General features: G+C 46.8%; 1 protein-coding gene across 2 annotated transcripts; it reads left to right on the top strand.

Annotated features, from left to right (window-relative positions):
- Positions 1-2,971: 2,971 nt before the first annotated feature.
- On the top strand, positions 2,972-14,161 carry LOC142843122 (apolipoprotein L4-like). Of its 2 annotated transcripts, XM_075960001.1 has the most exons (4): positions 2,972-3,090; positions 5,770-5,856; positions 9,325-9,451; positions 12,515-14,161. In XM_075960001.1, the coding sequence occupies exons 2-4, from the start codon at positions 5,850-5,852 to the stop codon at positions 13,329-13,331; spliced, it is 951 nt and encodes a 316-aa protein (XP_075816116.1). In that variant the 5' UTR covers positions 2,972-3,090; positions 5,770-5,849; the 3' UTR covers positions 13,332-14,161. The 2 variants fall into 2 exon arrangements, with proteins under 2 accessions (XP_075816116.1, XP_075816115.1); XM_075960000.1 differs by lacking the exons at positions 2,972-3,090; positions 5,770-5,856 and having other exon boundaries at positions 7,983-9,451.
- Positions 14,162-18,180: the final 4,019 nt, after the last annotated feature.

Here is an 18,180-nt window from a genome sequence, read left to right as displayed (position 1 = left end):
TTATTCACGAACCAATGGTATTCACAGGATGCAGAGGGGAATCACACATCACTGGTATGTTACGGTGTGTCACACAGTACACACATTTGCCAAGAGGCTTTACTTGCAAATGTTCTTTGCAATGAGCCATTGGGGTTTTTGTTGCTCTGTTTTTGTTTTTATTTTTGTTTGTTTGTTATTGTTGTTGTTTTTGTTGTTATGTTTTGTTTTTGTATTTGAGGCCTCTGGATTCTGCCACACCATTGATAGTGGCCCCTCAGTGAGACTCCTGGAATATCCTGCTATTGCTCTGAGTTCTGGAGATCCTGAGGCTATGGTTCTACAGGACCAGTTCCTTCATGTGCTCCAGCAGTTCATCGACTGGTTAGGTATTGGGGTATGCCATTTTACAAGGCCTGGGTCTGGACCAGTCTATTAGCTGAGTTGTTCAGTCGACCAGCTCTCTCACTCGCATGCCACCAGGGCCAGCTCCCCTGCAGTGCCCAAGAGAGGGGCAGAGCCATCTCTCCTGCACCCATCACTGCTGGCACCACTGTGCCACAGACCTCGACACATACCTGTGCTGCAGACATGGCCCTTGGGGGCAGAACAGATGCAATATCGCCGTGGTCCGCGGTGGCAGAACAGGCCTCTCACATCAGGCTGTTCTCACTCCTGCGCGTCTCCAGTTCTGACTCTCCTCACAGTGCACACCACTCTGCTTCTCTTCCTCTCCCATCTCCTATCACATGCTTGCTCATCGTGGTGGTGCCTGCCTGGCCTGTGCCAGAACCGCCTCGTTCCTAGTTTCTTCAAGGGAATTTTCTATTTCTTCTTTAAGGGCCTGTATCATGTTCATGAAGTTGGTTTTAAGGCCATTTTCCTGTGCTCCAGCTATGTTGGAACATTCTGGTCTTGCTGTTGTCGTCTAACTGGGCTCTCGTGGTGCCATATTTCCCTGGCTGCTCTCCATTGTGTTCTTACACTGGTATCTAGGCACTTGGGTTTGGATGATTATATGTCTAGGTACTGATTTCTGAGTTTATCTTTATTGGATGGGTGTTTTATTCTTTGGTTTCTGTTTCCTCTTTGATCTCCCGGACTTTATGACCTGGATATCTGGCAATTGACATGACCTCTGATCTAGTAGGGAGTCTCTGTCTAAGTTGGGGGCTGGACTTGTGGCAGCTGTTGGCCTTTGGTGCAGCAGGAAGTCTTTGCCTACATTGGAAAGTGGGATACAGTGATGAGAAAGGGAGTGAAGGTTGGTGGCCCTGAGTCAGTGGAGGAGGTCTGCTGCAGGCCTGCCTGTGTGTGGTTCTGGTGGCAGCTGTGGTGTCTGGTCCAGCAGGCAGTCTGCCCGAGTTCGCCTGTTTTTCTAGCTCATGTGGCCTGCCCCAGTTCTACTCACTGGTGTGGCCTGCACCTGTTTCCTTTTACCAGCTTGGACTGATGCTGGTGACAGTTGGAGTCACCTGAGTTACAGCAGGAGGAGGAGCACAGCTGCAGGAGGGAGCAGGGGTGGGGCAGGACTGGGTGGGAGAGTGGGATTGGTCTCTGGGAGCCAAATCTCAGGAGTGGGACAGTTCAGCTGGAAGATGGGTCACTCACCTGTTCTTCTGACTGGTATGTCTTGAAACTGAGCAGTGAGTATCCACCAGAATTAGGGGCCAAGAAAAAAATTTTAATGAAAAAAATAACTCTCTAAAGAGTGCATCATGTCTAAGGCTCCATCTTGGCTTGACTCATGGCTCAGTCTTCGTTGAGATATGGAATGAAAGCTGTGAGCCCGGTTCTCACTCCAGTCTCCCCACCTGCAAAATTACAGCACAGCCCCATAGAGCATGTGATAATTACACACTGATTTGTAAAATGGAGAAAGATTTGTATCTTACAGAATGATCGTAAAACTCCAAATGGTGAAATGAACGTTTGCAAACTGTAGTGTATGGGTCCTGAGTAGTCACCTGTTCTCCCTTTTTCAAGCTGTGAGGACGTGGCCATCCAGCCCCAGTGACATTTGTCTGTGATAAAATAGCCCGAAAAGAGAGAGTTTGTTGGCCCCTGGTGTCCAGGTCCTCTTAGTCCCTTCTCCTGGGACAAGTCAGAGATGTCTCATAGACTTCCAGCTGCGGGTCTCTGACAGAGCAGAGGATTTTGGTGTGTCCATAAATGATGCCATGAGAGCAAGACATGAGGTAGTGTTCTCTGTCGTGGAGGATGCTGGGAACTAATGGAGGAAGCAATGTAGGATGGTTCTAAGCAAAGTTGGATTCCAAGCACCATGTTCAACAGCATCAGCTCCATCCACTCCAGAGCCCAGGACTTCATGAGGGGCAAGGAGGGGCTCAGAGAGAAGAGGGGCTCGGGGAGAGAGCAGGCTGGTCAGAACCCAGGAGCTGTGGAGAGTGATCTGTGGTAGGTCCCTAAGCCTCTAGTGCAGTGATTCTCAACTTTCCAAGACTGCCACCTTTTAATCAGTTCCTCCTGCTGCAGTAATCCCCAACCCTAAAATGACTTTCATTACAACTTCATATCTGGAATGTTGTAACTATCATGAATCATAATGTAAATATCTGAAATGCAAATGATCGTAGGCAATGAAGGGGCCATACGACCTACTCTGGTGGCATACTCTATTTTCTTTTGTTTGTTTGTTTTGTTTTGTTTTTGAACCTGGGTATAAAGTTTTATTTAAGAAGAGGGTATTGGGTAGGTAAGGAGAATTGAGAGGGAGGAAGGAGAAGGGGAGGGAGGGAAGGAAGGAGACAGGGAGGGAAAGAGGGAGAGAAGGGGAGAGAAAGAGACATGAGAGCTGCCTCCTACTCGGTTTTCTTAAAGACCATGGAAAACCTACAAACAGCATGGGTGGGCAGAGAAGAATCTAGAAAGCCTGAGGTTGGTCCTGTGAGAGGGTGGACACGGAAGTGCAGTGAGGGTGGAGCTCAAAAGCGGTGTCTGAAGTTTCACTTGTTTCTGAGCTGCACAGAAGAGGAGGTTTTCACCCTTCCTTGAGCTCTGACCTTTGTCCGATAATCACAGGCACAGGCAGAGGCACCCAGACTGCTGAGAACCTGAGTCCTGCTCAGCTTGGGAGATCAAGACTCCTCGGTAAGTATGGGAAGGTGTGCAGTTCCCTCAGTGCTCATCTTCACTGCAGCTCTAGAGGATGTGATGGACCATTTTACAGATGCACTCAAGGGCGGTGAATCTGTATTTACATCCGAGTCGGGTCTGACTGTTCTTCCTAAGCCCAAGAGGTTGGGGAACGCATCAAATGGGATCACTGATCTTCAAGGGTTCCCCTTGGATAACAGAATGTTTGGGGCATGACAGGGAACTGCAGAAGAAAGGTGTCTGGTGTGGGTGCCCACTCCATTGTGAAATGGAGGAAACAAAAAGATAGAGAAGGGCAGGGACCTAAGCCTGCCCATCTTAGGGGACTGGTAATTAAGCTGTCTCTGGAGGGCTGGTTCTAAAGCTCATGGGGGCAAAGGCTGCCTTCTGAGATACAAGGAGCCCTTTCTGGTTGCTGGAGGGGAGTGGGAGATCTCTCACCCAACCTTTCTCTGAGACCCTAATCTATGGCAGTCTCTGAGTGTAAACTAAGGCTGGAGGAGACACTCAGTGGAGAGTGGCTTGACCAGGATCCTGGAAAGGAGGCTGAGCAGTGGATGGCAGCCTTGTGTCCTCTGGGCCTCACCTGTTCTCTGCTCAGCCTGTGCGGGATGGGGAATGGCAGGCTCTGTCCTGTGTATTCAGGTAAAGAAGAAGACAGACAGCTGGGCATGGGAGGTACGTACTTTTAATCCAGCATTTAGGAGGTAGGGGCTTTGAGTTCAAGGCCAGCCTCATCTATACATTGAGTTGCAGGGTACTGGAGGCTACATAGTGAGACCCTATTACCAAAAAAAAAAGGAAAATGGAGCAGACCTGTGACACATGCAAACTCAGGGGTCAGACCTAGCTAAATAAGTAAGCCATGTGTCTCACCTCTGTCCCATGGGTCTCTATGGTTACCTACTTTCTGGCTATCATTTCTCATTGTTCTGTCCCAGGGAAGCAGAGCACTTCCTGGTGCTTGTATTTCCTGGTTTGATGGTCATCTTCCTTATGGTTCAACAGTCAGTTCTTCCTTCATAATTTGGACAATATGAGCTGCTCTGGCCCCACAGTATCTCCAGGGACACTCTCTGCTGTCCCCCTGCTTTAGATATGGGGTGCTTGTGGGACCCTTGCTGAGCCCTATAGAGAAGGCTGCATAGTTTGTTCTGCTTCGCAGCACAGGGCTGCAACAAGGATCATGCCAAATCCACTGGTCCTGGAGGAGGAATTGGGGTGGGGCAGGTGGCAAGTGTAATGTGGAGAAGTGCCCTTAGTTATAGGTTACCCAGGGCTGGGAGGGTCTGGACAAACCTGCAGATAGGAGCTATTTATCGTATCCATTTGTAGCACTAGGGATGATGCCCAGAGTCTCATACACACTGAGGGGTTCCAACACCAAAAAGTAGCCCTAGCCCCAGACACCATTGGTGTTTGTTGTTAATTAAAACTAAGGTTTCAAAAGCTATGGAGAAACCCTGTCTCGAAAAATCAAAACAAAAAACAAAAAACTAAGGTCTCCGTGTGAAGCCTCAGCTGTCCTCAAACTGCCAGCAGCCACCTTGCCTCAGCCTCCCCAGAACTTTGCCTAACCCCTGTGCAATCAGATCTGCTATTTCAGGCTACTGTCCACTAGTAGTCTAGGGAGAATGTCCACCCTTGTGCACTGCCCATGGGAAAGTGGCTTCTCACACATTGTTGATGCAACATTGAGCCTCAGGCTATGAAAAAGTTAAATGTTGAAGCTCTGTGATCCAGTCATTTTTCTTCTAGAAACATCTTACAGGAAGCAATCTGCAATGCAAAAATTTTTTTTCAAGAGAGTGTTCATTTCACACGATGATTAGGAGCTGCCTAAGGGTGAACGTTTAGAGAAGAAAGCAAGGACTGCATGGGCCCTTTCAGGGGCAGGGACTAATAGGACTCCAGACATGGTAGGATACAGGATCCTGCAGAACAAGGAGGGTATGAACTTTGGGAGATCACTGTGGCATCTGTAAATTTAACCATTCAAGAACACAGGCCCTGATATAGGTGAGAAGGCACTCACAGTCACATAGGGAGGGGAGGAGATGCTGTGTGCCTTAGAGAGTGGAGAATCATACCTAAATGATGGGGTGCCATCAGAACAACTTGGGGTCAAATCCCTGGTCCAGTATTATTGTGAAATATTGAGAGATGTCAACAAACTCTTATGTTATTCCCTCCACTGTAAAATGGGGTTCACTGGAGTCCCCATCTCACGGAGGATGGTGGTCCTCTAATGAGGTGTGTATGAGGAGCCTTGTGTATCACAAACATACAGTAAATCTTTTCCATTAACATTAATTCACATGTGTTCCCACCAAATAGTTGGCAGAACATCCCTTCCCATTTCTCCTTTGTGTAGATTGCATATTGCTTTTCTTCATTGCTATGCCCTTACTTGGTGACATCCCCCTTGGACACTGGCAGGATAAGAGGGCTCTGGCAAGGCCAAGATGAGAGGACAAGGTAGACCAGATGGCTGGCATCTGTAAGCAGCAGTGCAGAGCCTACTGGTTGAGAAGTACTCTGGATGTCAGTCCTTTGGTCCTTTACTCCCACTCTGGTGGAACCACTGGGCCTCTGGCCCCTCCCTCCTGACTTCACTCAGCTGTCCCATTGCATCTTACACTTCTTACTGGTGTTTCTTTCTCCTCCCCGCAGCCTGGACACGTGAAGAGCTGTAAGGAAAACCTACCTGAAATCCCAGAGCTGGTGCTGAGGACCCAGACGCCCTCGTGATTATGTCAGGTAGCTAAGTTCCACCTCTCTGACTGCCTCCAGTTCACAAAGACTCCAAAACAGGAAAAATACTGCACCTATTACTTATCCACATCTGGTCCCTTTGGTCTTAGTGGTCCACCTATGTGTGGTGATTGTGTGTATGAGTGTGCATCCTGTTCTTACTAAAAGATTCCCCCGAGGCTCATGGATTTGAATACTTGGTCTCCAGTTGGTGTTGCCATTTGGGAAGGTTATGGAACTCATAGGACATGGAGCCTTACTGGAGGAAGTTTATCCCTGTGTGTGTGCCTTTAGAGTTTATAGCTCAGCTGACTGTAAAATTCAAGTCTTAATCTCAACACTAGGGAGTCTGAGGTAGGTGGGTCTCTGTGAGTTGATGTCAAACTGCTCTACACAGTGAGTTCCTGTAGGAGCATAAATGACCCACAAATAGGATTAACCAGGCTAGCTTTAATATCACCTTTATTAAGAGGAAGAAGAGGACAGCTTACAAAACCAGGGTTCCAGCGACAAGCAGTAAAAAAAGGGGCAAACAGGCGCACATGGATGGTTTTATAGGCTATTTGGGGTCCCGGGGCAAACACCCCCCCCCAAACAAGGTGATTGGTTGAGATTCCCCATCAAGTTCCAGGTCAGCCAGTGTTACATAGTGAGACACTGTCTCAAAAATGAACAAAATAAAATAAAATAGAGTTTTTAACCTTTGCCCCTTCCAGTACATTCTATGCATCTTAGGTATAGAAGATCTCTCGGTTTCCAGCACCTGCTTCTGTCCCTTCACTGCCACTCTGGACATCTAACCCTGTGGAGCTGGAGGCCAAATGGATCTTCATTCGTGCATTTGTGTCACAGTGCTTTATCTCAGTAACAGAAAAGTAACAGTACAGAAGTTGGCAGCAGAGAATGAGCCCATGCCGTGAAAAACTCTCCACCACCACCTCTCTGTCTACCTATCGATCGATCAATCCATTGATCTGTCTACCTATCTATATCTATCTCTATCTTTCTCTCTTTCCTTTTATCTGTGCACACACACACAGACACACTCACAAACATGTAAATGTGTGATATATACAGTAAATATTTGCTGTATTGATTGATATTATATGTGAGGAATGTGGGAGACTTTGGAACATTGGACTAGACATGCAGTTGAATACTGTAAGCAGAGCCCAATGGGTCAGTTTGGCAAGATCGTGGAAGACAGTCGTGCTGAGAGCAATGCAGAAGTGGGGATTCTGGCTCATGCTGTTTCAGAGGGATGCAAGGACTTATTGACAACTGGGACAGAAGTCATTCCTATGACATTTTGACAAAGAACCTAAGTATATTTATCCATATTCTGAGAATTTACAAAAGGCTAAATTAAAAACAACGAACTAATTTTCTTGTTGGGGGAAAGGTCAAGGCATCATAATATTGAGTCTGTGGAATGGTTATTAATGGTGACTCTTTACACAGATCTACGGTGAAAGAGCAGGTGGGGCAGTAAAAAATGACAAACGTTTGGAAATTTTGCACTGGAGACAAAAGGAGCAATAAGAAGCTCAATGTCACTGAGTAGCTATGACTGTCAATGAGATTGGGAGACTAACTGGAGGCTCCTGCCCTGTGGTGGAACAGTGGGAGGATGCCAGCTAGGCTCCAGCTTAAGAATGGAGAAAGCCCAGAGCTTTCTTGGTCCTGGAAAGCCATTGCTTCAATGTTCAAAGATGCTGCTAGTGTGGTTGAATGGGCAAGGGTCCATCCCAAGCTGACAGCCAAACCTGACAATATTGTTTATGGGTACTGGCTGTGGAGTCATGAAAGATGCAAGAGTCAAGTAGTTAATGTGCTGGCTTGGTGGGAGCCTAGCCAGTTTGGATGTTCACCTTCCTAGATATGGACGGAGGGGGGAGGACCTAGGACTTACCACAGGGCAGGGAACCCTGACTGCTCTTTGGACTGGAGAGGGAGGGGGAGAGGGGTGGGGGGAAGAGGAGAGGTGTGGGAGGAGGGGGAGAAGAGTGGGAGGAGGGGGAGAAGAGTGGGAGGAGGGGGAGAAGAGTGGGAGGAGGGGGAGAAGAGTGGGAGGAGGGGGAGGGAAATGGGAGGCTGGGAGGAGGTGGAAATTTGTTTTGTTTTTACTCTCCTTTTATCAATAAAAAAAAAATCACACCAAAAAAAAAAAAAGAGTCAAGTAGTGACGAATGCTTTCTCCATGGTGTCAGAGCTCCCTACGTCAGGAAACAACCCGAGTCACTCCATGTTCAATAGACACTGATGTTAATTACATATTTTTTTAACTTCTACTATTGACACAATGAGCTAATGGAGAACCCACTTGGCTTGAAAGTCACATCTGAAGGAGCGGGTACCACAGTTTTTGACGATTTAGAAACTGTTGGTGAGCACAAAAAGGAATTCAAGAAAAGGTCAAAAGGTCTGTCAATTCCCTCAGCAATGGAAGCCCATATCTATAATGAACATATGGAAATTTAGTCCCTAATAAGCATCCTCTTCTTGGTATGCAGAGGGAGAATGGTCACTACAGCTGCACATGGGGTCTCCTCTGTATGCATAGACATAGACAGAGAGGTAGGTGGACACAGAGACAACCGTGTGAACATATAATAGATAATGAAATGAAAGAGAGATGACAGAGAATAGACCTCGGGTATCTCACTGTCATGAGGACACCAGTCCCACTGAGTAGCGCTCTATATTTAGAGCATCATTTGGTCTTCATTACTTTACTTCCTTAAAGGTTCTGTATCCAAGCACAGTTGTTGTAGATACTGCCTTTGGATGGGCTACTCAGTCTAGGGGTTGTAACCCACCCTGCAGTCAGTTATTCCAGGGTCCCGGAGAGGCACTACCTGGAAGATATGAGCTAGGAGACAGAAGGAGGCTAAGCAGGGGTTCCTATCAAAGCCTCCGTTTATTAGAGATGGGGTACAGCTTATATATGGTAAAGAGTTGGGGGATGGGCACAGGGGCTGGGCTCTTGCCACGTGGTTCACGTTGGTCACATGGTCCGAGTTGGTCACGGAGGCAGGAGGTTACCTTCGGTCAGGTCACAGTAGGCCAGGAGTCACGAGTTGACACACCTAGTTCCCTAGATAGTTTGGAATGTGGGGTGGGTTCCGCTAACAGATAGCTCTCATTAACAGCCAATTTGGGTGTGGGGTAGGCTCTGTCAATAGAACGATTCCTAACACAATTAGGGGTGTGAGGTTCTCTGCAGACTCCCCAGGGTGACGGTTCCTGCAATGATTTTAGGACGAAATTGGCTCCTGACAAGTTGTTGAGCCTAAGAGCTTTTACACATGAATTTAGGGAACATAATTGAATATACAACCCAGGAGACCCCATTAAAATCCTAAGACATATGCTCGGGAACATGACATCTCATCCCTCCTGCTTCTTGCCATTTAACCTCTTCGATGCTGTCTTCTAACCTCATTCTTTTTTTGTTTTTTTTTTGGTATATAGTGTTGTTAAACATTGTGAACAATATAACTACCATCATCACGAACAAACTGTGCAGAGATGACTTGAAGCTGTTGATAAATGAAGATAACACCTGGAAGGCGTTTGTGAAGAAAGCAAAGTTGTCAAGGTTACCTGCGTGGTGCACCCAGCACTGCCCACCACACCAAGAGGATGAGGGCTTTCTGGGCAGGCATATCCACTCTAGGCAGTCCCAGGGGAGGGGTGGTGGACATTCCTTCTAAACAATCCAGGAGGGATGTTTCCACTATTTTATCCTTGGTGGACATCTCAGGTTGACTGAAGATGTTGCTCAAGGTGTCAGGACCAATTCTGCCATCTACTAGTTCTGTGACCTTGGCAAGTTAGTTAGCACTTCCTGAGTTTCCCCACCATGAGACTGCAGTGTGAGAAAATAAGATCATGTGCGTGCAGCTCTCAGCATGTGGCCAGTACACAGTGGGTGCCCCTGAAATTATCACTGAGAGATACTTTAGACATGGGGAGAGGCCAGGGCCAGGAGTCAACTGTAGGACTGAGGAATCAAGAACTTATTGTGAGACAAGTGAGAAAAATGTAGACATGGTTAGCCCTGTCCCCAGGTTCTGTCTCAGTCACTTTCCTCCCATGTGAGGAGCTGTGACAACAGCAGGGTCCTCTGTGAACTGAGGAGGCCGAGAGCCCACAGTGCAGCTGCACAGAGCTGGGTTGACCCTGACTGTCCTTACTGAGATCTGGAGCCCAGCTGTGTTCAGTAGGAATAAAAGTGCAGGCTTATAGGACATGATGATGACAGCCTGGGATGAGCAGCAGGTCAGGGACAGGAAACCAATGCCAGCACCCTTCCCAAACCCACAGAGACCAAGACCAGTATCTCATCCACGGTCCAGGAAAGACTGAGAGTGACCCTAGAATGGAGGTGCAGGTAGAAGGCAAGGACAGCAGGGACGGAAGGATGGAGGAATTGGAGGTACAGAGAAGAGGCCTAGCAGGGGACATGCAAGATGGAGAAGAGTGTTTATCTCCTCGGCCATGACCTCATGCTTTATGTGTGTGCAGCATTGTGTTTGGGCACACCCTCCACGTGCTGTGTGTGCTCAGAAGTTCTCAGGTGTTATTTCAGACTCTATCCTGTTCTACACAGGGCTCCCTGAATATCAGAAAGGATGTGTGGCTAGAGGCAAGAGTCCACAGGCAATGTGGTTGGAGGACGGTTTGCAGAACCTGACAGTCTGAGGGGATCACATGATACCATCTCAGAGGACAATATTTCCCTTATTGCCCTGTCCAGCTTCAGGCGATGTCCAGCCTGCTTGTCACTATTAGTGATCTCCAGGCCCCTTGTATCTTTGCACATGGCCTTGCTGTGTTCAAATGTGACCCTGTCAGTAGCTATAGTATCTGTTAGCAGGGTGACCTCTGTTTGCAGGGCTCCTACTAGACCTGGTCAAGAGTGAGTGTGGGGTGGGAGTCGGTGTAAAGCCAGGGTTAATGGCAGCTGTCCTGTCTCAGTCACCTCAGGCAGCCACTTGACCTTGTGAGATCCAGTCAAGGAGGGAAAGGAATTTGTCAATCTGCAGAGATCAGGCAAAAGGATCTGGAAAGTCTCTTGTGGCTCTGAAGGTTTGCTTTGGGTTTAATTTTAAATCTCAAAAATAGCTAAATGACAAAGTCTGAGGAAAGAGTCCCAGTGAGCCTTCTTTTTATATTTGACACTAGCCATTAATGAAGGACAACTCTAATCCAAACAGGACTGAGAAGTTGCAAAAAAAAAAAAAACCACACAAAGAATGCACATATAAGACAGTTGGCACATAGTAACAGTTGATCTTGGAGCATAGAGGGTTAAAATGAGCTAATGGAAACATCCACCAGATGGAAATGAGAGAGCTTCAAGCTTCAAGTTTCTTCTCCTTAGTGTGGAGTGTTGTTCTGCATTGAGTGTGTGACAAATCACACAACTACTGCACACAAGAAAATCACAGGACTACTGCACACTAGAAAATCACATGACCACTGTACACCAGGAAATCACAGGATCATTGCACACCAGGAAATCACATGACCACTGCACACCAGGAGTCACATGACTACCGAACCCCAGGAAATCACATGACCACTGCACACCAGGAAGTCACATGACTACTGCACACAGGGAAGCCCACCCTAGGAAAGAACCTTCATCCTGAAGCAGGTCCAAGAAGTCGGGAGAACATTGCTCAGGACTGTTGCCCTCAGGGACAAACATGGAGCCATACTGTACACACAGAGAGCTGGGGACTTAGAGACACCTGTCAGGAGGGCAGGACCACAGATCCCTTGCATGAACATCAATAAGAAATCAATTTCAGTGACACATCCCTCAGGGGAATCTTCCTAAGGTCAGTGTTTTGGCTTCCAGTTCCTCTGCAGGTCAGAAATGTCATCAAAGTTCCTGCATCTTTCAGGTTGAGCATTTTCATAGGAAATTCTTGGGAACAGATGCATCTCAGACCCTGCATTTTCCAAACTTTGAAACACCTGCAGATATTTAGTGAAGTATATCACAGATGGAGCCTGAATCTGCCTGAATGCTGACAGTGTACAGGAGATGGAGGAGTTTCTGTAATTCTTTATAATCAGTTGTGCTGTCGCTGTGTATTGTCCCATGAGGACAGACGTGGAGTTTTGGTTGCTAGGTTTGGAATTCATTCAGAATGAGGGATCCACACTTGGCTTGCACTGTGAATGGTCCATTGCAGACTTCCCAGGCAAGCACAGGCATTCCTGCCAACTGCATACTGCGTGGGCTGCAGATGACTTCAGGGCAACCAGGGACAGAGAGGAGACTCTTGGGAAAGGGGAATTCCATACACCACGCACAGTTCTCTGACTGAAAGAGTAATTGCTCTAAGCCCACATGTGGCACTCATCTATGGGCTTCCACAGATAGTGATGACATTGGCTTGACCTTGAGTGAAATCATTTTATCAGTGCCTCTAATTTTGTCAAGTGTCCTGACTTCACACACTGACGCCTATGGACTAAGGCCCTGGACATCTATGCTGTAACAGATGATCCAGGTAGAGGGCAGATTACAGATCTCTGCTGCGTTATTCTTGCTGGGTCTGTGGTATGAAAGTGAGGTATACACAAGGTTTTAGGTTTCAAAAACTAACTCTTTTATTCATGAACTTGATCTCTTCTGTCACAGCACAGAGGGAGCTGCCCTGCGTGATGCATTGAAGAAGCATTTAGTACAGAAGCCCGCAGATGAAAATGATGAAACAGAAAAGAGGCAGCAGAAAAAAAATTTTCTGAAAGAATTTCCTGAATTGAAAAGGAAACTTGAAGAACACATCAGGAAGCTCCGAGCTCTGGCTGACCATCTTGACAAAGTGCACAAGGGCTGCACCATATCCAATGTGGTGTCCAACTCCACCGGCATCGCTTCAATCATTGGAATAGCTCTGGCACCCTTCACAGGAGGGGCCTCTCTGCTGATCTCAGTCGGTTCAGGGATTCTAGGATTAGCATCAGCTGTAACTGGTGTCACCACTACCATTGTGGAAGAATCCATCACAATGGCAGATGAAAGTGAAGCCAGACGCCTGATTGGAGCCAGCATGGACATAGTGGAAAGAATTTTTAAGATCATGCCTTTGATTGCATTCAAAGTTAGTAGTTCAGGTGTGGATTTATTCTGTGCCTGGAAAACCCTCAAAGATCTTATTAACGGCATCAGGAAAGGCAGAATCGGGAACTTCACAACATTTGGAGAAGGTATTAGGCAGTTGAGGAATCTCATATCACACAATATTCCCCTACGAATCAAAGTGGCCAAGATTGCAAAAGGAGTCGGTTCTCTTTCACTATTTGGATTTGATTTGTATAACCTTGTGATTGACTCCAAGGATTTACACAAAGGGGCAAAGACAAAGTCAGGAGGAGCGCTACGGGAGCTGGCTAAGAATCTAGAAAAGAAGTTGCGTGAGTTTGAGCAGATCCACAAGGCTCTGCAGTCATTCTAGCCTCAGTGATCCCTCCACCAAGCAGTTAAGAGTTCAGGGGAAATGACATGTACAGGGATGGGGACGGGGGGGGGCATACCATTACAAGGGAAATAACACATGATCAAGTCTATGGACCTGAGGGTTGAGGAGTTTGTATCTCTGGCTGAGCAGAGCAAGGTCAACGCAGTGCTCTAAGAAGACAGAATCTGGAGTCTAAAATAAGGGGCCAGAATGCCTAGAGAATGGGACTAGGACTGCAATACAGAGGGTCTGATATGGAGAGCAGAACACGAACAAGCCATGAGAACCTAGGAAACCTGGAGAGCTGAAGATGGGAGAAAGCCAGAGTGGGAGCTGAAGCCAGAGCAGGGGACCACATCCCGTTCCCTGAGGGCAGGGTCCCTATGACCTCTAGGTGATTCTTCCCAGCATCAGCAGGATAAACTCATCTTTGTGTGCTCCCGGCAGTGACTTCTGTATAGAGATAGTGATGGTGATGATATTGAAGATGATGTTGAGGATGGTGGTGGTGACAACAGAAAAGATGGAGTTCTTGAGAAGTAGTCAACCCTCCAAGGGAACAAGATCACCACAGAGACCAATGACATCAAAGTGATTGTCTGCTGTGATGTGTCATTATTGGGTCTTTGGAGATAGAGAGTCAAGGCAGATTTACATAAGATGTCAAACAAAGTATTGTTTGGGGTCAACATGTTTGTGACAAGAGACTCAGTCTGTGACCCTCAGCTTCCTCTCATAGTGTAGGGAGGTCTGATGACCAAGATAGTGTCTAGATAACCTGGATTTTGTCCTCTTGTCTTCTATAATTTGTGTTCAATAAATATTAACTGTGGTCTAGAAAATGGAGTATATAGCAGTCAATTACAGCAGAAGGTGGCATGGGACCAAAGACAATGCAGTCAGGATAAATCGGACTGATCTGAGGTAGGGAGATATGAACAAACACCAGGCTGGTGATGGAGGAAGGTCATTGGTTAATTATTAAAGAAACTGCTTGGCCCTGATAGGTTAGAACATAGGTGGGTGGAGAAAACAGAACAGAATGCTGGGAGGAAGAGGAAGTGAGCTCAGGCTCGATAGCTCTCCTCTCTGCAACAGACATGATGAAGCAAGCCACCAGTTCAGACATGCTGAATCTTTCCCGGTAAGACTGGTGCTACACAGATTATTAAATATGGGCTAGGCAAGTTGTGAGAATTAGCCATTAAGAGGCTAGAACTAATGGGTCAAGCAGTGTTTAAAAGAATACAGTTTCCGTGTAATTATTTCGGGGCATAAGCTAGCCAGGCGGCCAGTAGCCGGGTGGCAGGAATGCGGCCCGCAGCTCCCTCAACAGGCTGGGGAAGGTAGGAAGGCTGGTGGCCTGCCACAGCTCTCAGAGGGAGGAGTGGTGAGCAGGGTAATCCTGGCATTAATCAGAGTCAGAAAGTTCTAGTCTCAGCTAATGCCACCAATGTCAGGCTTGGTTCTAGCATGGGCAGCACTTGGGACCCCTTACAAAGACCTACAGTCCACTGCAATGGCAGGGGCCCATGCAGGGAGAGCAGGTTGGGGTTTCTTGTGGTGGCTCTTGATGGTTGGACTCAAAACAGCTGAAGTCAGGCCAAGCTGGGACCCCTGCACTGACACATTGAGCCTTGTAATGTTGGCTCACTGGCTCCTCTAGACACGGGTCTCCTCACTTCCCTTCACCACAGGACCACAATGTCATGGTGTTTGAAGTGTCTTGACTCTTCTCAGGGTCTCAAGGATGAGAATCACATTTTCAAAACCCTTGAGAGATCAAGGATTTCACTTCTTCTACGGAAAAAAGACTGTTTCGAATGGGCTGTCAGTATGGCGTGAAATTGCCTTCTCTGTGCTTGTGGTCCCAGGAGGTTTGTCTGTTTTAGTTCCTCTGATGATTACAGCAGTCATGATGTCACTGTTCATATGGAAGATTCCTGTCTCCTTTAAGATCTGTACAAAAAGGAGGCCATTTGAAAGGTAGATTCTCTCTGATACAGGTAATCATGTGCCTGGTCCAATTGGTCAGAGCCAACCCTCTTCTTTAGAGTTCTAAATAGGGTAGAGTAACCTTGGTGTCCTCGCTCCTTTGTACTGACGCCTTCCTGCACATGGAAAGGTTAATATTTGTACAGCAAGGATACCATCAGTTGGATTCAGATCACATTCCCATTTGCTGAAGTTTTCTCTAGACAACTTTGAGCTGGCAAATGTTTGCAAGACTGTCTTGTGATGTCACTGTTCATGGTGAACAATTCCCTGGAAGATCTTCAGGATCTCCAGGTGGGATGAGATCTGCTTGCGTTGTTGGAGTTACAGATGGCAGGATGGGATTGTCTTGACCCCTGACTTAAGAGTCAGTAGCCCCATCCTGACTGTTAAAAGTCTATGAATGTTCCAACCCATTCCCCACCATGTTTGGCCTGTGGCTCAGGAGACATTTACATGGCCCTGACTCTCACTGTGGTTTCCTCTACTAAGCTAAAGTCATGCTGATGAAAAGGCAGAATCAAGAGTAAGAAGAGCCTTATCTGGAAAGCTCAGCACAGCTGAGGAAAGAGGTTCCCTGCCTCAACTTCCAGGAGCAGGTCAGGGCAGACACCATCAGAGATCCATGAAAGCATCTACACAGGGGACAGTCATCCAAGAAGGCAAGAAGAGTGAGGTCCAAGGCAGGTTCAGAGCTGACCAAGAGAGCCTTCCTCCATCTCAGTGCTGAGGATACAAGGTGTTGCATGCTTGGGAAGTACTGTAGCACTGGGGCACGTCAACAGCCCTATAGGAGCCTGGAAGACCGAGACTCACAGTGCAGATGCTGCTAGGCAAGTGTGGAGTCACCCAAGATTCCATCTCATTATCCCTTTTGCCCGTTCTCCCAGCTCTGTTTGGCACATGGTCCTCATGTCTAAGGGTCTGAAGGGGGCCATGGGAGCATACAGTAGGTGACAATTAGTGTTCAGTAGGTCAACCCACCAGATGAATGACTCTCATGGGGAGTCCTACCTGGGAAGGCCACAGAGTCATTGAATATAAGTGACCAGTTGCTTCTGTCTGTAATTTCTCTCTTGTACCACTTCATTTCTTCCCTAAGAACCGCATTCCTTCCCTGAGAACTGGATGGGTGTTTTCTCTCTGCTTGTGTGTTTCTCTCATGTGTATATTCCATATATTGTACACACGTACAGCTGTGGATGGTCAGAATGATGATTTCTGCTTAACCTGAGATGATTTTGATAAATAGAAACAATGCTAAGATATTTTACATTGTTCAGACTGACATAGGAAAGTAACTGTATTTTCAATCACAAGAACAGCTAATTTTAGACTTCAGAACAAATTCAAAGCAACTGGTTGCCCCTGACGATGAATACACAAGGGGAATTCCCAGGTGTTTATTATCGATTCAAATCAGACTTGAAGCAACTTTGGTAGCCGATAGTAATGGACCTCATGGACATACTCACTACCACTCAAGTTTCAGCTAACTACTTATTGTTTAAGTGCTGAATTTCAATGACATTTTCTGTCTGGAACCCTCACCAACATAGAGCCATGTGCATAGCCATGCGTTCCACACTGGACAGTTAATGTGACCTCCCTAGCCTAAGAGAAACTCTGACTTATCTTGTGTTATAAAAATGAGTAAGGTCCTGGAAAGGTAACATATAATTTTCCAGAATTTGGATTGAGGAGAGACTGTGTAGAGCTACATAGAGAGCTGTGGAAAACGATATAGAAGAGCAAGAGAGATTTCCAGAGAGGATTTTTTACAAGAGAAATATACCATCAGGTAGCATTTTTTCTTATCCCCCCCCCGACAGGAAATTTTGGAAGTTGCTTGATTGCACTTCCTGCTTACTCTAGTAGTATTGCAATTTATACAATGTTATTCCTACCAATCCAAGAGAATGGGGGATCCCTCCATTTCCTTGTATCCTCTTCAATTTCTTTCTTCAAAGCCTTAAACTTCTTGTCAAATAGATCTTTCACTTCCTTGGTTGAGTTACCCCAAGATACTTCATGCTATTTGTGGCTATCGTGAAAAGTCATGTTTCTCTGATTTCACTCTTCTTCTTTGTTGTTTGTGTAGAGGATTTTTTGGAGTTGATCTTGTATCCTGCCACATTACGAAAGGTATAGTAAAAATTCTAACAAGGTAATCTATAAATTCAATGCAATCCCCATCATCACAGCTACATAGAGAGCTGTGGAAAACTATGTAGAAGAACAAGAGAGATTTTCAGAGAAGACTTTTTTCAAGAGAAGTGAACGAGAAAGATACCATCAGAAAGCATGTTTTTCCTTATTTTCCCCCCTCAGATAGATAAGAATATTTCCTAAGACATCACTGAATTCAGGTCTGTTTTTGCATACCCTGGTTCTGACTGGAGGCCAGCTCCCTGGTAGCAATCGGGGTCCTACAGCCTGTGAGGCAGGAAGAACTGTGAGGCAGGAAGAAAGAGAAAGGGACAGCCATCCATCCTGACTCACCTATGTCTTTAACAAGAGCCCCCAAAACTCCTTTAGCAAGTTTCCCTTCATTTCTGCCCATGTTACACAGTCACTGTAAGTTTTAACATATCCCACAACTAGGGCTATAGATGTCCAGTGCCCACAGGAGAGGCAGGCGTGGGGAGGAGATCAGAGGAGTGGCTTCTGGACAGGTGGATGCGCATCAGCGTCCTTGGGAGCCACTGGGCTGCTGTGATGAGGCAGTGAGCAGCCAGTGAGGAAAGGAAACTTTGGGAGCCTGGTTCCCTTTGACAGGCTGCACGGGGACACCTCCCAGATGCCTCGGTTTATTCATTCCTCCTACGAGACACTAGCAGCATATGCCAGT

This window comes from Microtus pennsylvanicus, chromosome 2, assembly GCF_037038515.1.
Source record: "Microtus pennsylvanicus isolate mMicPen1 chromosome 2, mMicPen1.hap1, whole genome shotgun sequence".
Lineage (NCBI taxonomy): Eukaryota > Metazoa > Chordata > Mammalia > Rodentia > Cricetidae > Microtus > Microtus pennsylvanicus.
The sequence above is the reverse complement of the archived record's forward strand: the minus strand, read 5'-3'. Positions and strand labels throughout refer to the sequence as shown.

Bases quoted from the DNA above. Each gene is read 5' to 3' on its own strand.
- LOC142843122 (XM_075960000.1), top strand. From the start codon at position 9,276: ATGCTGTCTTCTAACCTCATTCTTTTTTTGTTTTTTTTTTGGTATATA. The intron at 9,452-12,514 runs GTTACCTGCGTG...CTTCTGTCACAG, and splicing joins AAGAAAGCAAAGTTGTCAAG to CACAGAGGGAGCTGCCCTGC.